Below are 25,421 nucleotides of genomic sequence, written 5' to 3'. Positions count from 1 at the left end.
TTTTTTTTAATTTTGTATGTTCTACTGTCCCCCAGTATGTGACTATGCCACCGCCTTTGTCTGCGGGGCGAATGATGACTTCATTATTGTCCTGCATAGTGATAATTGCTTTTTTCTCTTCTCTAATAATGTTACTCATGTACTTGTGGATTTTTAGGTTTGCGAATTCTTCTTATTTCTTTTGTTACTTGGTTCATAAAACTATTTAGAGCGGAGGAATATTCTTGTAATGGATGATATTTCGATTTTGGTTTTAAATCCATGTGTTTAAAATGATCTTCATTTTCTAATTCTACTGTTTGTCCTTTTTATAGTCTTTCTTAGATACCCCTTCTTTTTTTATTTTTACTTTTTTTTCATGAAGTATTTTTTTCAGAGCTATTCTCTCTCCTATAAACGCTTTGAATTTATAAAAAAAATGTAGTAGGGGCAAATTTTTATCCCTTTTTCAGGATTGCTTATTTTCCTTTAGTTAGTTCATGGCTACTCAGATTATTTACTTTTTGCCCGAGTGTCATCTTTATTCCCATTTTCTATTAATTCTTTTCTTTCTTTCTACATCCCTCTTTTGTTTGCGTTTTTTCAGACCTGAAAAAAAATCCTGTTTTATTGTCTTTTTGATGGTGGCCTTTTTCCTACTACTTTCTTCTTTATTTTCTTCTTGGTTTCTTGTTTCACAGAGTATTTCTCCTTCCTGATTTTCTTGTACTACTTTCTTCCCTTCCCCTTTTTCATTAACCTTTCCCCTTTTACACACTGCACTGTATGTTGTACCTAGTGAATTTCTTTTAGAATCAGCTTTCTCTATTGTTTTCTCTTTTTTTCTTTCATCTCTTGTTGTTTCTGCTTCTCTTTTCTCTTCTTCGTCTATAGTCTGGTTGAGGGGGCTAAAACGGTTCTGTGTGGGGATGTCTGTATTATGCATTATTACCATTTGTGAATCAGTAGAGGAAGAAGTATCAATCCCCCCATTAATTGTACCCTACAATAGCCAGACGTCATATTTTAGAAAAATAATTAAAAAACATTGGGATACCCTTAAAGGATAACTGTCACATTTAGACCCTAATTTCAATTTTCATATATGTAGTTACTAATAACATGATATTCCAGAATCAATTACTATTAGACTGACTTACCCCATATTTAATAAGGTTCAGCCCTTAGCAACCAGTCTGCATAAAACTGCAATTTCACTATTCAGTTAAGATGGCCGCCACTGCCCTCACCCTGAGGCTAATCCCGCCTGCCCTCACTACCCACAATGCATTGAGCTCCTCACATGCACTAGCCAGTAACAATAGCCCCCCAAAAGTGTCAGTAACCAGAGCTCTCCCCCCTAAAGGGTTAATCTCCTGCAGCACAAAGGGGTCCTCTTACCACATGTTGCTTTAATTTATACACTGAGCAGATGGCAGATCTCCTTTCCCTGTTGTGCGCTGCTCCAACTCTGCATTCTCCAGCTCTGCTGAGTGAGGGAGCGTCTGCCAAGCACAGGGACAGGGAGAAGTGCACACAGCCCAGGCACGTTTATCAGCTGCTGGGGAGGACCTGGCTTTAATAATTTACTTACAGTCCCTGGCTGTCAGTAATCTGAGCCTGCACGCAGCCTGCTTCTACGTGCTCCGTCTATCTGGACCATGCCTAGCAACCCTATTTTAAGCACAGGTAAAAGCAGGCAGTACAGGGAACAAAAATGTGGAATTAAGGGGTAATTGAATACACAGTGAAAAGTTGAAATAGGGCCACCAAGGTGATATTATTCACCACAATCCAATACTCCAAAAAATTATAATACAACAGTTATGGTGAACTTATCCCTGCAGAACCAAAATTTGTATTCTGCAAGGCTAGAAATATAGGTTTTCTGATTGCATCCACAAATAGGTGCACAGCAACAAGTAACAGAAGGGGGGGGGGGGGGGTATACAAAAAAAGAAGGGCAATATCTTGGCTTTTACCCATGTAAAAAATGCATGGGATTTAAAAAATCACGGGACAATAAAATTAAAATACGAATGGAGAACACTGAAGGCTCATATAAACAGAACATTAAGCAATTAATAACATGTAACAGCAGTGGAATAATATACGGTACACAATAACCTGCCGTACAAAAAGACAACTGAAAAAAAGAATAGGGTAACATGTATTTAATATACAGAGAAAATATGAGGGACACCCGCTGTCACGCCACTATAGAGAAAGGCACGGAGGGAAGTTTGCCGGCTCAAGTTTGGCGGGGTAGAAATAGTGAAGAAGAATAAAAGGGGTGGTGACTTTATTAAAGAATATGGATTCCTTAATACCAAATGGTCTGAACGCCGAGATAGAACTCTTTGCGTTTGAGTAAGGCTGCTCAGGTCGAGGTACACTGTAAACCACTGCAAAATGGAGAATTAGGGGTTAAGCATTAACATCTGAAAGCGAGCGCATGAATAGGAAGCACTAGAAGAGCCTTGTAACACTCCCTGAGGAAGGACACCGTCTGTCCGAAACGCATTGGAGGCTTTTTGGCACCTGTAGCAACCCATTGCTGCAGGAGTGATGTCATTAGTCGCTCCGTGAGAGCCAGGGGCGTAGCTAATGGCTCATGGGTCCTGATGCAAGAGTTCAGCTTGGGGCCCCCCTTCCCTCAGTGCTTTGTGGCCAGGGGCAGGAAACACAAGGCCTTCATGCTGCCCGAGTAAAAAATTTAAACAGCACCACCTTGATCCAGAGGTGTACCTTGACCAGCATGCACTTTCTATAATACTGGGGTCTTCTTATGCACCACAAGGGTCTTTGGGCCCCCTCAGGATCCTGGGCCCGGTAGCGACTGCTACCTCTGCACCCCCTATAGCTACGCCCCTGGTGAGAGCGCAAACTGCTAACTCCTATCTTTACAGCATCACGCCACCGGCTGGGGCGTAAGCTGTACATCAAAGAAGGTAACCCCTTACAGTGTGGGACCCTGGACCCGATACAGGAAGGGACCTACCTCAACAGAGCAGCGCCAACCATAAGGTAAAATAAATCATAAAAACTAGCTGCATTGCTGAGGACTTACAGTGTAACAGGGGCACTTACGATTATCCCATCCCCTTAGAGCGCGGTATCATTTGAATTACGATGGTTCGTCCTCTTTATAGTTTGCATATTGTTACCAGCACATGGCCTGTTTACAGAGGGAGATGTGATGTCAACAATAGATCATCGGCTGATCGTCAGACTGACCATTGGAAACGAGCCTGCCGTTTGGCCAGTCATCAGCCGTGTTAAAGAAATTTTATAAAAAAGTTAAATATGTTAAAATTCAAAAATACAAGATATGATCAAAGTTTTTTTCAGGGATGGAAACTAATAGCCAGTGTAAACGGTGGCTCCGCATTTAATATGACCCACATCTAGAAGAGGGTCCGCTCACTGTGTTCCATACAAATGTTGGCTCCAGGTTCTTACAGACTGGAGTCTCGATGTGAGGTTTCGTTCCTTTCCTCTATAATTCTGCAAATCCTCTATCCCACATGTGGGATTCCTACCTCCTTTTCAGATGTCTTTACAAAGAGGCCAGATTGTTCGGTAGCCCAGTGGGTCTGGCTGAGGGAAGCTGCTTGGATCCTTCTGCCGTCTTTTAAATTTCACATGGGTTCCTTTTGAAGGTATTCATCTCCGAAGAGTTCAGTAGGATTGAATGCAGTAAACGGGGACATTGGCGCATTTACATCAGTACATTTTGGTTACGAGCGTGATTGTGTGGAGGTATTAGTGTTATGCTGCAGGAATTGTCTGGCCTCTCATGAAGGCTAGGCAGAAAATACTACACCGGTTTAAGCAGCATTTATCTCATCTGCCCTTAATACTGAACAAAGCAGATCAATGTAAATGTCATTACAGAGATTTTGTCATGGCAGGGTTCCTCTTTCTCACTGGCAGCATTTGAGTTAACTTCATTATGTTTGTGGTTTCACGGGGCATGGAGGGCAGAGTGCCAGAGGTACAGAAAAGGTTCACAGAGACAGATCCCTCTGGTGGCGTCCAGGCTGCTTGGTTGCCAGGCAACAGCAGTAGGCCCTGGCAGCTGTGTGACGTGGGCATAGGACCAGCGCTCTTTCCTAATGATTGAAGGAAGTGAAGAGGAAATTTCTCAAGCAGCATTTCTGTATTGCACAGTAAACGTTAATACCATGAAGCCTCCTTCTGCTCTCAGTCCAACAGGATGCAGTAGTGAGTGTGTGAATGGGTGTATGTAAACCATACACAGACATAGGGGGAGAACTGGTGTAAAGGAAAACTGGCTTAGGCTACTTTCACACTGGCGTTTTGGCTTTCCATTTGTGAGATCCGTTCAGGGCTCTCACAAGCGGTCCAAAACGGATCCGTTTTGCCCTCATGCATTCTGAATAGAAAAGGATCCGCTCAGAATGCATCAGTTTGCCTCCGTTCAGTCTCCATTCCGCTCTGGAGGCGGACAGCAAAACACTGCTTTCTGACAAAACTGAGCCAAACGGATCCGTTCTGACACACAATGGAAATCAATGGGGACGGATCCGTTTTCTATGACACAATAGAAAACTGATCCGTTTTCTATGACACAATAGAAAACGGATCCGTCCTCCATTGACTTTCAGTGGTGTTCAAGACAGATCCGTCTTGGCTATGTTAAAGATAATACAAACGGATCCGTTCTGAACGGATGCAGACGTTTATATTATCTGAATGGATCTGTCTGTGCAGATCCATGACGCGAGTGTGAAAGTAGCCTTAATTAGCCATAGCAACCAATCAGATTCCACCTCTCATTTTCCAAAGGAGCTCTAAAAAAAAAATGAAAGGTGGAATCTGATTGGTTGCTATGGGTAACTAAGCCAGTTTTCCTTTACACCAGTTGTGGTAAATGTACCCCATGATTAGTACTGAGAAAATCTGCAATTAAAGCATTTAATCAGCCGTTGTACAGGCAAATGTATGCAAGTAACTGATATATGCTAGGATAGGTAGCAATTTACTGTATAGAAAGGTCATTCTGATCGCTGAAGATCCCAATGGACGTCCTTTTAACAAACAGCATCCAAGAGTGAAACATGTAAGAACGTTACGCAGATCAGGGCCTACACCCAAAGTGAGTTATCTAAGCTTTGGTTTTGCGAAAACGATTGCTCCGTTTGGAAAACCACTTTTCTCTTGCTGCTCCCACGATGACGGGCTTCATGGTTGTTATCAGGAACCTGTTGCTAAATGCTCGAGAAACATTGATTTCAATGGAGATGGCAGGTTTTCCTGAACAAGAGGTTAGCAGCTCAAGCTTATAGAGTGGGGGTCCCAACGCCAACCTCAAAATGCTCTAACAAGGTTTTTTAAATAGTCTGGTCTTAAGCAGAAAACCCCTTTAAGAGATGCTGCGGTCTGGTACATTTAGTGACCTTTCCCTAATTGCTGAAGGGAATGTATTGCATATTTCTCTGGCTACAGCAGAGACTCTATGTTGAAAGCAGGCGCTGCGGTTAGTCCAGACACAGCCCCCCAATCGCTCACGTCTTGGATGAGGGGGGAGTCGGTGGGATATGGCCTGAAGACATTAATATAGGGGGCAGTCACAGAAGCATCTAGAAGACGTTACATGGAGATTTATGTGGTACTAGGAAAAGGACTCATGGACAGAGTCAGTCTGTACGCATTCTGTAAGTGGCAAGAATTAGCCAACCGGGTACAAATTGTAATGTTTTCAAGAGAACATGATCCTTATATACAGTTCTTGTAATATCTAATCTATCTCATATCTATCCATCTCATATCTATCTATCTATCTATCTATCTATCTATCCATCTCATATCTATCTATCTATCTATCTATCTATCTATCTATCTATCTATCTATCTATCTATCTATCTATCCATCTATCCATCTCATATCTATCTATCTATCCATCTCATATCTATCTATCTATTTCCTATCTATCTATCTATCTATCTATCTATTTCCTATCTATCTATCTATCATCTATCTATCTATCCATCTCATATCTATCTATCCATCTCATATCTATCTATCCATCTCATATCTATCTATCTATCTATCCATCCATCTCATATCTATCTATCTATCTATCTATCTATCTATCTATCTATTTTTCTATCTATCTATCCATCTCATATATATCTATCTATCCATCTCATATCTATCTATCTATCTATCTATCCATCTCATATCTATCTATCTATCCATCTCATATCTATCTATCTATCTATGTACTAATAATACTTTATTTGAAACACCCTATTCAAATGAAGGCGTTAAGAAATGATTAGACACCGTTCTCTGGACTGTCTGCTTACTCCTTTGAGCAGCGCTGGTAAATGAATCAATCGTTCTCAAGCTATAAGTGGTGATATTTTCCATGCAGACATTGTAACAATATTTCCCTCTGTAATCCAATTTTTTCCTCTTCGTTTTGTTTTTCAGGGGCCCTTTTAGAAGCAAGGCCCCAACTCTATGACTCTATCTGTCTAAGGTGGGAATGGTATAGGACCCGCCTCCATGTGAACAGGGCGGTGTCCCATGAACCTCGGGCAACTGGGGGCGGAGCCCGCCTTGGTCTCTTCTGATTGGTTCTGGATGGAATTACGTTGAATGGACCAGAATCTTAGCGGGCTGGACTGCTTGTCAGAGCCAGATGAAAAGAGGTAAATGGCTGCATTTTACTGTGATCACTGTTTTGTTTCCCAGATGCCTGATCAATAAAACAGATTAATCATGCTAGGAATGGGAGTTAGGCCTCATACACACGGCTAGGGTTGTTTCGATACCAAAATTTTGATTCAGTTTCGATACCATAAAAAAGTATTGCAATACTCGATACCATTCGATACCACACGAAAAAAATAAAACACCAAAAAAAGCCGCGTGCATTTTGCATTTTATGGAACGTTCGGCCTATAATAGAACAGTCTGATCCTATTTTTTGGAGGGACAAGGTAACAAAAAAAATGGCGAAGCACGCAGTTTTTATTTCTTTTTTTTCTGTTACGACTCTCGCTGCATAGGACATTTTTTTAATATTTTAATAGTTTTCAGACGTGGCGACATGTAATATGTTTATTTATTTATTGTTTATATATTTTATATGTAAAATTGGGAAAGGTGGCAGGATTTATACTTAATATTTTGATGTTTTTTCTTACTTTTTTATTTTTTTTACTTTTTATTTAATAACTATTTTCCCCCTCAGGGGCCAGAACCTGGGATCTTTTAATCTCTTGTCCTATTCACCCTGATAGAGCTCTATTAGAGTGTCTAGGACTTCACACTCTCCCTGCTGCGCTGTTCTTTGTACACACAGCAGCAGGGAGATTACCATGGCAGCCAGGGCTTCAGTAGCGTCCTGGCTGCCATGGTAACCGATCGGAGCCCCAGGATTACACTGCTGGGGCTCCGATCGGAACTGCCACTGCCACCAATGAGGAGGAGGGGAGGTGACCCGGTGGCCACAGCCACCAATGATTTTAATACTTGGAGGGGTTGAGGGGAGAACTGGAGGGGTTGAGGTGAGGGGATGCACTGCGCTTCCAATGATTTTAATACTGGGGGGGAGGGCGCACTGTGCCACCAATGATAATATAATTAACATTTAATACAGGAGGCGGGTGCGGCACCTGAGGGGTTAACTGCCGCTAATCACAGCTCCCTGCCAGCACCCGCCTCCGGGATTTGTATTAAACATTTACTTTCATTGATGGCGTAGTGCACCCGCCCCTCTCTCCTTATTGGTGGCAGCAGCAGCACAGGGGCGAGGGAGAGAGTGCTTCGGTCTCCCCTGTGCTGCTGAGGAGAACACGGAGCACGCTGAGAACAGCGTGCTCCTTGTTCTCTGATACTAGACTGCGCAATAGCGAAGCATAGTATCGAAAAAAGGCAAATCCTGTTATCGAGGTTGATACCAGGCAAAAGTATCCATTAGGTATCGAAAATTCGATACCCGAAACAACCCTACACACGGCTGTTGACGTTTTGCGATCTGGAGATTGCAGATCCGCAAAACACTGATAGCGGTCTTCTGCGTTCTGCATTTTTTGGAATTGAATGTCCTGCCAGGACATGTTCTATTTTTTTTTGCAGAGCTGTGGAATGTATATATGGCTGTGGACAGCACACGGTGTGCTGTCCGCACCTTTTGCATCCGGATGGGTCCCCATCCGATCCACAAAAAAATGCAGATCGGATATGGACATAAACCACGGTCGTGTGCATGAGCCCTTACTTTGTGCCTAAGTCAGTGACTTGTACTGGAAGTGACTGTAGGGCTATGGGAAAATTCTTTACATACTCATAGTCTGAAATATTAATTTATCATGTTTAAATGAATTACGTTTGAGTAGCCACATATAAACAGCTGCCACAATCCCTCATATCAGTTTGCTGAAAGAACTACACATCAGCTTGCTCCCTAGTTCCATAAAACGCATAGTTTTTTGTAGGGAATTACATATATATAGCAGTATAGCTTTAAATGTCTCCTATAACATGAAGGAATGAGGCAACAACCAACAAGTCAGATTTTGCCAAGGGACGCTGCTGTTGGCTGGAACAAAAGTAATGTAATGTTATGGGCAGCTATTCAAATGAATGACTCTCCAGTGCATTTAATATATGGATGTCCACAAGAACGAGACCCACTATGGTGGCTTCCACATAGGACATATGGAAAGGGTTTGACTCTTTAAATTCCATACAGCTGCTCTGCAAGACCATCTCACATGCAGCTTGTCACTTCTGCAGGGAAGCAATTGGGAGTCTGAATGTCCTGCTGCATCCCTCTTGTCACCCGTGGCACTGAGGGATTCTGATGATGGAAATATTGTAGACAATTGCTAATGTACAAATCAGCGTGTTATTCCACACACACTGCCACTAGATTGATGTGACTGAAGCATACTGAAATCGTATATATATCTGCTGTTTTGCTTCGGAGCCTTGTTTTTCTCACTATGACCATATTTTTCTGCTTTCTTCAAATAAAAAAAAATTCCATGTAAACAAGTCTAAAAGTTGGCTGCCCTACTTTACCACTGACCATAATACCATGCTGCGTGCTTTTGTAGGCTAGTTTACTCTAGTGCATGTTCGTTTAGTTGAGCCAAATACAGCAGATGTTGAGCCGCTATTTCATTTTCATTTGCAGGGTTTACTGTAGCACAGCAAAGGAGAATGAAGTTATACGCATGTCCGTTAATTAATTTTCCATACATTAGTGGGGTTGAATCTCTCCAGGATTTGTTCAGCACAGCAGCTTTTACTGCGAGTGAGGACCTCTGCTGGGCAGATACAGATGACTCCATCACAGGATCATTGCCATAGTCGGTATTAGACCTCTTGCACATGGCTTTTTCAGTATTTTGTGGTCCGCAAAAAGCGGATCAGCAAAAAATACTGATGAAGTCCGTGTACATTCAGTTTTTTGCGGAACAGAACAGCTGGCCCTGATAGAACAATACTATCCTTGTCCGTTATGCAGACAATAACAGGACATGTTCTATCTTTGAATGGAACGGGAAATACGGAAACGGAAGGCATACGGAGTACCTTCCATTTTTTTGTGGATCCATTGAAATGAATGGTTCCGTATACGGAACGCAAAAAACGGAACGGAAACTGAAAAAAAGAACGTTCGCGTGCAAGAGGCCTTATTCTAATTTCCTCCTGTGCTTTAGGCCATACCTCCTGCAGCTTTCACTCTATGATGCAGTTCATGTCCCGCAGAGGTCACAAGTTGTAATAAGCATGTTCAGCCGGGGTCTAGGTAAGGGACACCCCCCCTAACACACCGCATAGCATAGTATAAAGAGGAAAGGTGGAAATTGATTGCAAAAATCCCTTGCGATGAAAATGTCAAACAGTGCCTTAGTAATTTGTCTCCTTTTATAGGATAAAGGCCAGGCACAGCAATAATACTATGGACGATATTTCTACAGTAAAACAACTGGTTCCATCAATCCATTCCTAATCCTTAGGCCTCTTTCACACGGGCGTGTGCGGCCCGTTGCTGTGTTGCGGACCGCATTTGCGGATCCGCAATACACGGGTGCCGTTCCGTGGGCATTGCGCATTCACTTCAATGGGTCCACAAATCCGGAGATGCGGAATGGAAGCACGGAACGGAACCCTACGGAAGCACTACGGAGCGCTTCCGTGGGGTTTTGTCCCGTACTTCCGTTCCGCAAAAAGATAGAACATGTCCTATCTTTTTGCGATCCGCTGCGGCTGCCCCACGGACTGTGCTCGTGCATTGCGGGCCGCAGCACGACCACGGGGCACACACGCCCGTGTGAAAGAGGCCTTAATCTGTAGCATCCATTGTCATTGGTGATACCATTGCTATCAGCAATGCACGTGAACAGTGTTTGTCACAGTGCTACATTGTTGCAGAAGTGAATTGTGACGCCCGATTGTCAATCTATTCACAAATGTTCAGGAGGAATAACAGAGGAAAGTCACAGCACAGAGTTATGAGAAAATGTGATACAGAATTGTTATTTCATTAGTAATTACTAATCAGACATGTCAGGAGAGGTGGCAGGATCGCTGTGTCCATATTACTTGGGTTTTCAGATTACTACTTTTCTTTTTTTCAGTGGAAGGTCATTTGGGGACAGGGTTGTAGTCCAGTCATTTACACATAAAACTCCATTAGAGTGTTTACAATGCGAAGCTCGTCTGTGTAGATGTCGGTGCAATTGTGGCTACTTATCCTATTCATGTTGAAACCCAATTTTCTTTCTTCTTTAGGGAGTTACGATTGTAACGCTTTCTGAGTAATAGATGCAGAACTGCACCTAGACGATAGAAAAGATCATTGTAATGAGATAATCTTATGTCCCCATCATCAGGGGGTCTGCTTTCATTTTAAGGCCGCCCAATACCAGATTGTTTTTGTGCATTTGTTTCCTACAACGCTGCCTGTCTTTTCCACTGGTTCAGTAGTTGCCAGTAGTCACCTACAAGATTCTAGGAGCGGCCAGACGATTGAAAACTCTGTTTGTGAAACCCACCTTATCGTGGTTTGTCAGAATAGGAGTGATATCTCCATATTGATTATTCCATAAACAAAACTGGGAAAAGAGGGAGACTTCTTATCTCCCCAAATATGTTTCCATAGGTATCATGAATTCATGTCCAGTTGTGGGACTTAGGGTACTTTCACACTAGTGTTTTTCTTTTCCGGCGCTGAGTTCAGTCCTAGGGGCTCAAATCCGGAAAAGAACTGATCAGTTTTATCCCCATGCATTCTGAATGGAGAGCAATCCGTTCAGGATGCATCCAGTTCAGTCTTTTTTACTGATCAGGCTTTTCAGAAAACCGTAGCATGTTGTATTTTTACCTCCGGCCAAAAATCCGGAACACTTTGACTGAACGCCGGCATTTTTCCCCTTGACTTGCATTAATGCCAGGTCCGGCGCCATGTGTTCCGTCAAACCGGAGCCGGCTTTTGCATGTTAAACCCGAAAAAATTTGCAAAAAAAGTTAAAGTCCATAAATGGCGGATCCGTTTTTTCCAATGCATTTTTTCATTGTGGTCAGAATCCTAATCAGGATTCAAATGTGATCCGTTTTTTCCGGATCCGGCGGGCAGTTCCGGCGACAGGATGGCCCGCCGGATTCAAACAACGCTAGTGTGAAAGTACCCTTAAAATTATGTATACCTCAGTATCTATATTTAAGTTTTTAGCTGTTAAATTGGTTTTTTTTATTTCCTTAAGAGCTTTTTAGCTCTTCTCTGTGAGAATGTCACGTAGTTTGAAATACATCTGTCTGCTGAAACCTGTCTGAGTTGAAAGAGGTAGCAATCAGCCAGACAAGTCTATGTCCGACACCCAGTGATGGTTTAATGAAATGTGCCATTAGAAAATGACCTATTGTTTAAATCACGTTTTTATGTTAAACAGATTTTTAAGGAATTTTTGATGATAATAGGCACCACTTCTTGGTCTGTACAGATCACTTTACTGCAGTTACCTGCTTATCATTATAGTCAGGATTAGAATGACAGATATCACCTCTGTGTATAGACAATACAGGATCCACTATTCACAATAGCTTATCTTCTCCCTCCTGACCTCTGCACAGGTCACAGAGCAGGCCTAGAAAGCTCTCCCAACGAAGTCAATGAGGTCCCCTCCTGTCCATTGTGTCTATGGCCCATGTGGATGCCGTAAAGCAATTTCCATAATGCTTTGTAAATGCTGTTAAGAACAGCTCAGGCAAGATGGCCGCCCCCATAATCATGTTTAGGAAATATATATATACAGTATAAGGAAATAGAATTTAAAAAATAATAATAATCTACAATTAGAAAATAAAAAAAAGATTGGAAAAAAGGAGATGTGTTTCTATTTGGTTTTAACCAGCAGAAAAAAATGTTGGTGACACATTGCCGGGAATTGGACCACTGGGTATTTGTCCAGCCCATTCTCTGCATATTTGCCAGGTTAAGGCCAGATCTCCGCCGGACCCCATTATAGTTTATAGGCTCGGAAAGCATTGATGGATCCGGCAACCTGTTCCCAAGCGGAACTGCTGCCGGATCTGTAAACGTCAGTGTGAAACTAGCTTGGGTCATAAGTCATACAAATTATTCATGTAACTCAAGTTAAACTTCTTGGCTTTGGACAGGATGTGGTTAAGCAGTCTCTGTTCTGTACCTGTTGTACCACGCCATATGTTTTCCTTATCATTGTCCACCAAAACTGCTAAACAGGGATGAAGTCTGCCAGGTTCAACCTCTTCTAGGGCACTGTAGACCAGAAGAGAGGCTAGAAGTTCTGCATGCCCTGGAAAGGGGTTAACGGTTATCTCTGGACTCTGCCCTGGAGTAGTACACTGGAGGGTGAACTTTAACCATTCATGCACTGGGTGACCAGAATCAGCTGATTACTGCCTACCCTCTGCTGTCTTGGTTACCTTCATTACAGTAAGAAAGCAAAACTCTTGGGTGCTCTTGAATTGCACTCTTGATTTTGTATACTTATGTAATGTGTGGGAGAATGCCAGGGACTTGTTTCTGTCTGTGTCACATGCTGTATGGGGGACAAATGTCACCGCCTGCAGCTGCAACAAATGTGTGATACTTTGAGAAGTTTTCTCCTTCTCCTTCATGGGCTGGAAGCTTACTAAGCGCTTACTACATTGGTGCAGACGTAGCTCGAATCCCTTCACCCAGGGCGAAGATTCAGTTCAACTTTAATAACTTTAATGTTTTCTAAGCACTTTCTTTTTATACCATAAACCACCAATCTCTAAATTGTGGCTTGCCAACTGTGACCCTAAGCATGCTATGACATTTAGAGGCTGTCAGGTAATGCTGGGAGTAGTAGTAATAGCTGGAGGGTGGAAATTTCTACTAGAAACTAAAGGTATGAGTGAAAGGTGGTGACAGATGTCCTAGTAGAGTGCACAGTTGGTGCCATGAAATTTTTCCAGCAGAGAAGGTTTCATTCAAATCCGTAGACTTTTTATTTAGATTGATATAGATATCTGTGTAGCCCCTAAAGGAGTATTCCCATCTCAAATGTCAGGTCTCTATCTTCTGTCTCCAGAACTGGATCCCCGAAGTGAAGGAGAGTACAGCACGACCAGTCAGGCTTGGACTGGCCCACAGGGGTACAGGGCAATCCCCGGTGGGCTCCTGAGCGAGGTGGGCCCCTAGTCTCCTGCCCTCTGCACCAGTGGCACATAACACAGTAGCCTTACTGCACTACATACATATATTCAATGTACAGCACCTCAACCAGCCGATGTTCATATAAAACACTTGATATATTATTAAAGAAACTCCCCAGTTTCTTATTATAGACACGATCAGAGTTGAGATGACTTCTAGGTATAGAGGAAAGCTGCCAGTGTCCTCTTCTCCCCAGGACCTACCTTCTCCAAGTTGCTGCAGGGACCCCATATTCATTCATCTGGTAGCATCTTGCTGCTGTGTGAGCAGGTCATAGTTGAATGTATCTGTACGGTGCCCCCCAAAATACATTTTACTGGTAGGCCCTAGGCACCCCAGTCTGACACTGAGCGCAGCCCCCCTCCATTCACCGGTATGAAAATTCTGAAAATAGAGTAAAGAGGTGGTCATGCATATGTCCAGCACTCTCCTTCACTTCTGGGGCCCCCGTTCTGGTGACAGCAGCAGGTCCCAGACCTGCACCTATCTGACATTGATGGCCTATCCTAGTGATATGCCACCCGTGTCTGAGATGGGCAAACCCCTTTAGAGAAGACCTTCAGTTCTGACATTTAGGTTATAGTGAATACTTCTATTCCCCATAAAATAAGTCTGGAGCACCTTCTATTTAAACCTTGTGGTATATTGTTCCTCCTGTTGTTGCTCCTGGAAATCTATGATTATATTTACAGTTGGGTGTTACCATTCCTCTTGTCAGAGTGGTGTATGTCACTGTCGGACATTGTCCAGTCAGTGCCAGTGTAAGACTGTGTGTGTGGACACAAGGGGAATAGTAATGTAACGGATCTCCTGGCACCCCGACTGGGTACCTCCGTTGATAGAAGCTCCTAGTGCTTTCCGAGGACTCCAAGCACTCCACTTGACACCGTACGCACTGCAGACCCCACAAACCGCCGAAGCTTGGTTGAGGCCTCACCGTCTCCTACCCACCCTGGACCTACGACAAGGCTCCAGGCTCCAGTGGGTGAACCTCTCCTACATCCAGAGAGCAGGAACCAGGAACAAGCTCTTACAAGAGCTAGTAGTTATAGCCAGGGGAGTATAGCAAATCTTCAGCGTATAGCAATCCCCCAGTGTTGATCAGTTACCCAAACACCAGCCTCAACATGATGAAGGATAAAACGGGCACTCTTTATTGAGGGCTACCCCCCCCCCCCCCCCCGTATTTATGCAGGTCCTCATCTGGTGGACACGCCCCTAGGGGACCAGAAGGAAGACTGTGACACAGGACAGATATGCAGCGATTCAGGATACACAGACACAATACATCCCCACAATGCATCATGGTTTCCTCCTCTCTGCCCTGGAGACACCCGAGGAGTAATTCAATTATCTCTCAAGACAAAGGGAAATCACCAATACACATGTGGGAACAACAGGACAGAAATCACCATTTAAACATGCAATGTCACAACCCTTACAGTAAACACAGACATTTAACATATCCCCAGATAGCTCAAGTCTGAGTGCATATTATTAGGTGAATGGCACTCAGAATACACGAATACAATAAAATTAGCTATCTGGGTACCCTCACATAACATAAAATACAATTCCAAAGACAGAATTAAGCTGTGCGGCCGGTCTGTCTTCTCCTTTAAAGTTAGTATGGTCCATAATCCTGAGGCAAGAGGCTGGTAGCCAGGCCCCTCCGAAACCCAGTGGCGAGGTTGGTTTCGCCACAGTAACCCACAGTTGTCAGTTTATTCATACACTTCCAGCAGGAATAACAGAGGAGTGGCACAATGCTGGATTCTCCAGAACTATTATTTCCATTGTCATGGGGAATAAAAGTGCTCAGGAGATCTGCTGGCCCCTCTTCAATGGAAGTGCAGCATACCCGTACCCTGGGTTCTCTGCGGTGGCAGTTTCCTAATAACAACCATTGCTGTAAGGTCTAGAAAGTTTGGTGTCCTGCAGAACAAGCCGCCAGTGTTAGAAAGGACTCTGGGGATCGTACGTAGATCATATGACTGTCTGTGGCCATTTACATTCTCCTGAACATTATAGAAATAGGAAAATATTCTACGCAGTGCTGTGTTCTTTTCCTGGGCAGTAGAACATTAGGCCACGGAGATTGGCGTGTTGTGTAACATGTATCCCGATACATTTGCATGTAGACATGCCCTGGTGTGACCTACCATACTGTGCTTATCAATCAAAGACATGTGTCTCTTTAGAGCCTGAAATCTAATGCTCTGCACCTTTCTCTGTTTTTTTTTCTTAAATACCTCTAGCAAGGTGAGTCACCATTCTGCACAGGGAAGGAATGAGAGACCAGCCCTTTAGATCACAACTTGGAACCTGTCTCAGTTCTCCAGTAACTCAAGTCAGATGTCACCAAGTCCTTGACCCAAGATCCCCTGCTGCCTGCCTTCTATATCTTGACTTTGTGCATTGTGCTAAACGCACATGTTGCAGGGCCAGTAGTTTTCCTAGGTTCCTCAGACCTTCTTTATGGCGTCGTTTTCAGACTGCTGTTATTCTTTACAGTTCTCGTCTCTCTGCCTCCCTCTAGTGTAACGACTGGTGCTTGTGTCACCCACATGCCAGGATTTCCTCCTGCTCTTCTATCTTTTCTGGTAAGCGTCATGCCTATGTAAAGCCTGTGTCAGGCTGCCGTATTGGGGCCATCAGTATTTTGTAGATACGCCATTTCCATTGTTTTGGCGGATCTACGTGTTCATTTAGGTTCTTGAAACGTTAGCTTTGCCAAGGCTGTGTTTCTAGTATACAGAAGTCGTATGGCATATTTTGCAGTCATATGGCACTCACAGTATGATTTCCCTGTTTCATGCATTGGCCAGATGTCAGTCAGCTTTTCTCTTTATCTCCTTGTATTGCCCCATTTCAAATGGGCATGTACGACTGACAAGGGGGTATGTTTTTTTTCCACCTAATTTTCCCTTGTAGACCAGACCTATAGCACCGCTCATCCGGGTCTTCCTGTTTCTTCAGAGTACATGAAGTGCAATGAAGACTGAAAGTTAGTCAGGCTTATGCACACAACCGTATGCATTTTACGGTCTACAAAATACAGATACCCCCTAGACTTCAGTGGTCCACATTTTGCGGCCAAGTATAGGACATTTCTATCCCCTTACAGAACGGACACATAGATGTGGAAAGCACACAGAGGTGTCTGCAAATGCGCATCGCTGACCCATTGACGTCAATGGGTCTGCAAAGAAATGCGGATAGGAACATGTACCGCGCCCGTTCTTTGTGGATCCACAGTTTTTGCGGACCTCAAAAGGGCCTAACAGAGTAGATATACCTGCCATATAAGCACAGGGGAATCACTGGCTTACATTTAGTCAGTTTATAGGCAGATTTGCCAAATGGCTCACGTGGCGTGATAGTTTTAGTGCATCTTGCTAGACATGTTATATGCTTTTCTCTCTCTTATGCCTTCTCTTGGTTGGCTTAATTTAGCCCAAAATTTAGCTCCACAATTTTAGCACTTGTTAAAAGGAACTTGTCACATTGAACATGGTATCTGAGCTGAAGGCAGCATGTAGGATGTTATAGAGCAGGAGGAGCTGAGCAGTTGATATATAATTTTTTAGGAAAAGATTTTGTATAAGGCACTAGCGTTATTCTTTTCCGGTATTGAGTTCCGTCCTAGGTGCTCAGTACCGGAAAATAACTGATCAGTTTTATTCTAATGCATTCTGAATGGAGAGCAATCCGTTCAGGATGCATCTGGATGTCTTCAGTTCAGTCTTTTTGCCTTTTCAGAATGGAGATAATACTGGTTTTATCTCCGTCCAAAATTCCGGAACACTTGCCGGAATGCTGGATCCGGCATTTTTTCCTATTGAAATGCATTAATGCACGAGTGTTCCGGCAAAACGGATCCGGCATTGCGGTCTGTGCATGCTCAGACGGCAAAAAATGTGAAATAACAAATAAATGCCGGATCCTTTTTTTACCGGATGACACTGGAGAGACGGATCCGGCATATCAATGCATTTGTCATACAGATCAGGATCCTGATCCCTCTGACAAGTGCAATGACAAGTGCAATCAGTTTGCGGACGTTTTGACGGATCCGGCAGGCAGTTCTGGTGACGGAACTGCCTGCCGGAATCCTCTTCCGCAAGTGTGAAAGTAGCCTAACTTGTAAATTATTCATTTAGACTCCTGCTCATTCTGGGCTTTGAAGTCCAGGAGGCGGTCCTATCAGTGATTGACAGCTGTCTCTGTATACACAGTCATAGAGGGAAGGCTGTCAATCACTGATAGGACCGCCTCCTGGACTTCAAAGATAAGAATAAAAAGGAATTGAAATGTATAAATTGCAAGTTTTACTGAATCTTTTCCCATAAAACTATATATCAATCTGCTCTGCTCCTTCTGCTCTATAACATGCTGCACTCAGATTACACTGCATTTTCATGGTGATAGGTTCCCTTTAAGAAAACCCCCTTTTTCTAAACCATGCCACCTTTTCCTAGAAACTTTTCAAAACTGTCTAGTGAGGGACAAAAAGTCTCTAAAACCCATGATAAATCTGGCACAAGGCATGTTCACCAGAACTGGCGCATGTCGGTTGATAAATCTACCATCTGGGCCATTTATAATGGTGACCTTTATTGTGGCAGAGGGGCCTTTGGCACCAGATCCTGGGTGCAGATGCTGCCCCTTGTGCCAACGATGCCCCTGGCTGCATGTGATAAAATAGCTCTAGAAGCATTACATGCTGCCCATAGGTTGCGTTTTGACTTACTTTTCCAATATTGGCAGTGCTGTAGAGATGCTGACATTTTTGTGCTCTCTTGTATAACTATTTCAGTTGCTGGAATTCCTTTGTTCAGTTCGGCATGCCTCTCATGTGATCCTCAGATGTGCGATTTAATATACATATGTAAGTAAAGCACATAGATATACTGTATATGCTCGAGTGGAAGCTCCAGGCTGGCTGCACCTTTCCGGTTAAATCTTGCCTATACAATATAAGCCTTAAGTACACAGATTTGCAGCTTACTGTGCACTTTTGGACATGTAAAAACTTATATTTCTCCACATATGAATGCACACTCCCTAAATCTGGTGTTTATCAGGTATGGAGGGTGGCGATTCTTTTATGCCCATGTCTGTCATGGGATGCCCCAGCACTGGCAGTGTGGCTAGTAATGTCTTTTATCATTCTTCACTATATTAGAGATTACTAATCCCATTACTACATACAGCAGTGTTTCTTCCCAGAAAACATGGGGGTTATTTAGTGTTGGGCTATGCTCACCTCTGTCTGAGGGAATAATATCCGACTCCAATGTAAGTCATCAGGGTAGGTTGGGCAGCAATGGATGGATCTGGCAATGTGCTGAGGCGAGAGACAATTATAGACAGAAACCACAGTTCAGTTGTCTTAAAAAATGTTTCCCTAGAAAAAAAGATAAAATTATTGGAAATTTAAATAGCTTTCCCATTAACAACATTTATCACTTATCCACTTATCCAAGTACAGCACTCGCCTATCTGCATTCATTCCATAGAAGGGAATGGAGTGGTAGTCGTGCATGTGCACTACTGCTGCGTTCTCACAGGGGATTCGGGGACCCCTGTTATCATGATCTATGGGGGTTCCAAACAATCATACATTTATCACCTATCCTTTAATTCTATTGAGCAATTTCAGGGTTATCTGTGTCATCCAGATAAGAAATGCTGGTTCATAACCAATATGACCTAATTGCAGTGCCGCCCGCAGTATGTGCCATTCAGCCTCTGGGTGGCATGAATATTGGCATTGTTTTCCTATGACATTCTTTCACTGACTGACTCCCTTTCTCCTGCTGCAATAGCTTTGCGTATGGAAGAACCCGATTAACAGCACCGTAGCACCCTCTTAGTTACAGGATTGGGCATGGAATTGGATTAAGATGCAGAAAAGGAGAATTTAAAAAAGTCTTTCCTCCATTAAAAAAAAGAACAGCAAAAAAAGGTACATAAGCTAAATTTCCAGATCTCCCTGCATTGACTCTCCGCTTTCCCCCCTGGTCTCCTGCATTGGAGCTCACACACATGGTAGTGGAGTCCTGATCCTAAAATTGAGAACACTGCTTCCAATTACACGTGCACTGAGCACCATATACCGTAGATTACATATTAACCATTTTGCCCCTGGCTCTTTCTACAGTGATGCTGAGTATACATTTATGGCTACGTGCGGTTTTACTGACTCGATCAAACCTGCCGTGCAGTCCCTAATATAATACACTTCTTCATGTCTGTGCCGAGACCTAAGTGTTTAGCACTGGAATGAGGTTGGGCAACTCTGGAACTAGATACTCTTAGATGACCTTTTCATGTTTAGCCTTGCAATCCTGGCCGGTCTAGTTTGACAGTAGATGTTCATCTTTGTATGGACCCATAATACAATACTGGCAATTTCTTTTTATTAATACATTAGATTTCTTTGATCTACTCACCCATCATTTCCATGTCTACCATTAGCCAAAACCATAAAGTCAATGGAAGCCATTGATATCATTCAGATAGCACATTGCAGGTTGATTACTGCGCACATTTACAAAATGGATTACTAATCATACACGGATAAATGTACCCTTAACTTAGAGGTATACGTGGCTAAAGGGATTCTCCGTGTATGTGTACAGCACATTTCAGCACATTTCAGTAATGCAAATGAAAAGGAATTGCATTAATGCAGCTTAAAATTAGAATATTGTGAAAAGGTTCCATATTCTAGGCTCAAAGTGTCACACTCTAGTCAGCTAATTAACCCATACCCCCTGAGCAAAGGGTACCTGAAATTGTGACTTTGGGGTTTCATAAGCTGTAAGCCATAATTATCTAAATTATAGCAAATAAAGGCTTGGAATATCTCGCTTTGCATGTAATGAGTCTGTCTCATATTAGTTTCACCTTTTAAGTTGCATCACTGAAATAAATGAACTTTGCACAATATTCTAATTTTTCGAGTTTCACCTGTATATGAGGGTGTCAGGAGACATAGCTGTTGGCCAAACAGTTATTCGGCCAACATCTATTGAATATTATGCAGAATATTACGCATTTCTCTTTAAAATTAAAGGGCTAGCCATGTAACGCATAGCTATACTGTTTCCTGCAGCATGAGAGACTTAGGGCTGTTTCACACGAGCGGATGCCGTGCGTGACATCTGCTCCGTGAATGACAGCCAAGACCCGATGCAGACTGCAGAAGCACGGAGCATTAACATGATTGGTAATGCTCCGTGCCTCTCTGTGATCTCTTTACTACGAAATCACGGTGACAACTTTATCTCACTGTGATTTCGTAGTAAAGAGATCACAGAGAGGCACGGAGCATTATCAATCATGTTAATGCTCCGTGTCTCTGCTGTCCGGAGAGGGGCTTGGCTGTCATTCATGGATCGGATGTCACGCACGGCATCCGCTCGTGTGAAACAGCCCTTAGGGTATACTAGACACCCTAATCAGGAAGACGATTGTCGGGAGGGAAGCGTTCCTTCCCGGCGATCGCCTGCTCTTTAGCGGAGGAGACCACTGCTGTTATATGCAGAGATCTCCTCCACAGCATGGGGGGAACGTTCGCTATACCATCGCTCGTCCCCACGCTGTCTAGTGGCAGATCGTAATTACACAGCACGATCTAATGATTTTTAAGTGTGCTTAAGCATCATAATTGCCCGATGAACGAGCATTCATTGCTCGTTCAATGGGCAATTGGCAGTAATACACCCCTTGCTTTGTAGCTCTTGTCTGCTGTGGCTAAAAGATAGTGGTACAAAATGAAGGATCTTCCTCTATTATCTCAGAATTCCTTAATAGGGTACAAAATAACGGGTTTACTAAACTGCACACCCTCTTCAATAACTAGCAGAAACAGGAGAGTAGCTGGGGTGGGGGTTCCATGCCCCTAGGAGTGCCAACAAGCTAGTCTGCTTGGCCAGGGTACTTAGATATAGTACCCTGACCATGCATAATGAATGTTTCCCTGGGAAAAGGAAAGACTAGATGCGACTGTGGAGAGAAGTATACCCAAACTCTTTAAAGCAGTTGTTGTATCTGAATACTTTTGTATTTACAAGTAATTAAAAATCTAGTATAGTCACTGAGTTATTCAATGCAGTCTGTATAGCGCCACCTGCTGTTTGTTCTTTTCCATATTTCTCTGTACATCTCGGTAACATCACTAAGGTGTTTGACCATTCTCAATTCCTACATTTAACTACCACCAGCTGTATCTACTGTTAGAAGCTGTGACGGCTGCAGCAGAAAGGACATGCCCCTGAGCTGCCAACTTGAAGAGAATCAAGGAGACTATTTGAATGAATGAATGTGCACATGAGGTACAGGGCTGGTTCTAGTTTTGTTGGAACTCTGATTTTAATTTTTTACATTACTCATGGGATAACCATTAAAGTTCAGACTGCTAGGTCACTGCAAAAAGAAAAATGTCCCTGGAAGTGGTTTTTGCCCCTGTAAGCCACAGGACTATAGTTTTTGTCCATCTCAATTTCACTAATACATATTAGTATGGATTGTATTAGCTGAATCTAGTATACGGCCACTAGCATACGTTAGAGCTAGATGGTGAACCTAGGAATCGAGAAGCCTGTTTTCCTACGGCTCCCTGTTCCCCCACTGTCCGTGTTAATGCTGTGATGAAATGCATTGTCAGGAAGGACTACTGTGCATGCGCACAGGAGTCCACTGTGGACTGTGTTTTGCTACACAGATTTGAGTGTTGACAGCGGGAGAACGGGGGGCAGTAAGAAAAAAAAATGGCAATCTGGACTCCTTATGTGCCTTACTGCTCATCTATTACTGCAGTCAGTAGTCCAGAATCACATATAACCCTATAACCCCTTCCCAACCAGAGCCGTACATGTACAGCGCCGGTCTGGATTTCAAAGATGGCGCTCACTCGCAAGCACAGTGTCTGCTTTTTAAAACCGCAGACACTCGGGACTAACGCATGTGATCGACGAAAACGTAGATCGCACAAACATGACCATGGTATCTGGAAGTGCAAAAATCCAGAAGTGCACACTTTCGGGTTTGTACCAGCAACCCCTAGCAAGGATCGGGGCAGCCGGAGTGTGTGTGTGACAACCTCTGTATTCATGAGTGATATGAGGCTGCCGCACTTTAGTTCTTACGGAGCCTTTGCCTGTGGCAGGACTTCATAGGAAGATAGTAAAATCCTCATAGACTCCAATGCTAATCCATTGGAGTCTATGAGAATAGCAATCTGATTACAGCCTGTTATAGTTCTCTATGGGAATTGTAAAAAATAAAAATGTAATCACCCCCCTTGCCCCAAAAAAACAGATACATAAACAATAAAAAAAATTTAAAAAATTGGCATCGGCAATTTTTCCCCCCCATCTTTCTACTACATCGTATGCAATACTTAGTGATGGCATTAGAAAGTACAGCTTGTCCCACAAAAAAACAAGCCTCCATACAGCTCTGTGAACGAGAGTGAAAGATGAAAATGCAAAAACTAAACCACCTCCGGGGTTGAAAGGGTTAACTTGCACCACCAAGCTGGAGGTTGTCTGGTTTTAACAACCATCTTCCAGTTTTTGGGGACTGAGTTCTCCTGCTGCTGTTTTGGAGAGATCCATTATATATATATATACATATCCACAAAACGAATGCGTTGCATCCATCAAAGTCAGTGGCTGTTGACTGACCGAGAAGAGTCCTGAACATAGTAGAGGCATTTTCTTTAGTGTGGTCCATATCCAAAATTCTTAGCCCTGTCTTGGTAAAACGAGCTATGTATAACCTGCTTTTCCTGCATGAGATACATGGAGGAGTGTTACCTAGAACGTCTACCGCAGACTAAAGCTACTACATGTCCACGGTGTGTCTGTCGCCTACCGCTGGTGCACCTACGTGTGAAGGCTTTCTGTGATTTTGAGAGAAGGTCCAGACTGCAAGCAGTGATTACAATTGAATTGCAACATAAATAGCTGTTAACTCACAAAATGGCCACCTCACTTCCACATATAGCGCCGGATTAACATGACTGGAATTTATACTGGATATTATATAACACATGTGCTTAAAATGGCTCCTATGAGAAAGGAGGAAAGGAAGAGAACAGCAGAAATGATTATGCAAAATTCTGGTCACAGGCCAGCTCTTACATCATGTTTGTCAATGTCCTGTATTCAGTAACTATTCAGTCTTTCCTAACTGGAGCTATTAGACTGCTCGGTTAACTTTTACAGCTGGAGTTGTGTCCATGTCTATATTGCTGACAGACATTTCAAAAAACTTTTTAGTACAAAATTTAGAGGAAAATCCAACTTTACAACTAGTCATTGGCTAGACTGTAGTGTCCTGTAGCAAGGCAGTGTTCTCCACGGGCTACACAGATATTTCCCTCAAGCTCCTTACCGTACAATGTTGGCACATGATTAATCTTTCTGCCCTTGTATATTTTTAATCCTGAAGCCTATCTGTTTCTAAATTGGGAGGGGGCAATGCATCCATGTGCAGCACTGAGAGGCAGTGTATTCCATGGCAGACAGAACTTCCTGTGACCACACTTGTCCACAGAAATGATGGTCGCTCCGACAGGAAGTAAAGTGTTTGCTAAGGAACTTGAAATATTGCAGCCTACTGGAAACACATAAAGGAAGGGCAAGAGAAGACATAGTCTAGGTTGTGTATAATAAGAATTATAGCATATGTACACAGTTACTGCACCGGTGTTAGGCTTTAATAATTTGGTTGTGTTCAGATTTCTGTACAGAAATAAAGGACAATATATATTTGATGATGACTATGTTGTGAACTGTATAGAAGTATATTCCTCACTTGTTACTTTGTATGTTCGTATTTAGCGCGGTCCTTGATTTCCTCTAAAGCTGTCCATATGCATTAGACCAGTGTTTCTCAACCAGTGTGCCTCCAGCTGTTGCAAAACTACAACTCCCAGCATGCCCGGACAGTTTTTGGTTGTGCGGGCATGCTGGGAGTTGTAGTTTTGCAACAGCTGGAGGCACACTGGTTGGGAAACACTGCATTAGACAACTGTTGGCTAAACCAGCCAAACATCTAAGGCTACTTTCACACTAGTGGAACTTGCCCGCCGGAACCTACATGTCGTAGTTTTATTCCAGCCGCCCCTCGGCATGTTTGCCGTGCTGCCGCCGGAACTCCGGCCCGCCCCTATTATAGTCAAAGGGGCCGGAGCGGTAGTCCGGGGGCACGCGTGCACTAGCGGCAGCACGGATCCGGCTGGCTGTTAACCCGCCGGAACAGCCTGCTGGATTTCCTTGCCGCTAGTGTGAAAGTAGCCTTATGTGTATTGTGGTTTCCTAACTGTCTCCAATAGTACATGTCGGGAGAGAAAAATGGGGCAGTTGGATTTCAGCTGCCTAATTCTTTTCTCATCTGGGAAATAAGCTTCTGCCAGTAGTGTCTGGATGTGTACTTAGGGATCATGACAGATAGCAGTTGGCTGAGCAAGCATTCACGTGACACCTTTTTAATGTGCCCATATACATTAGACTAAAATTAATGAAAATGGACAGTTTCAACCATAACTAAAATTCGTAGAGTGAAATTTAACAATAAACAATCATTTTCACCAACAGATGACACACCATCATGGCCTGGAAAGAAGTCAGCCATGTTTGAAATTTTTGTCTGTAGTCAGACAAAGATCTCTCCTTGAAAGAACGTTTCCAGAAAGATATTTCATCCCTT

General features: G+C 43.2%; 1 protein-coding gene across 3 annotated transcripts in view; it reads left to right on the top strand.

Annotated features, from left to right (window-relative positions):
- THRA (thyroid hormone receptor alpha) overlaps positions 1-25,421 on the top strand; it is a 157,708-nt gene that overhangs the window by 85,325 nt on the left and 46,962 nt on the right. For all 3 annotated transcript variants that reach the window (XM_040434585.1, XM_040434586.1, XM_040434587.1), the window contains exon 2: positions 6,443-6,663. In XM_040434585.1, the coding sequence (XP_040290519.1) occupies positions 6,611-6,663 (53 nt within the window). In that variant the 5' untranslated portion in view covers positions 6,443-6,610. The remainder of the gene's footprint in view (positions 1-6,442; positions 6,664-25,421) is intronic.

This window comes from Bufo bufo, chromosome 6 (assembly GCF_905171765.1).
Source record: "Bufo bufo chromosome 6, aBufBuf1.1, whole genome shotgun sequence".
Taxonomy (NCBI): domain Eukaryota; kingdom Metazoa; phylum Chordata; class Amphibia; order Anura; family Bufonidae; genus Bufo; species Bufo bufo.
The sequence above is the reverse complement of the archived record's forward strand: the minus strand, read 5'-3'. Positions and strand labels throughout refer to the sequence as shown.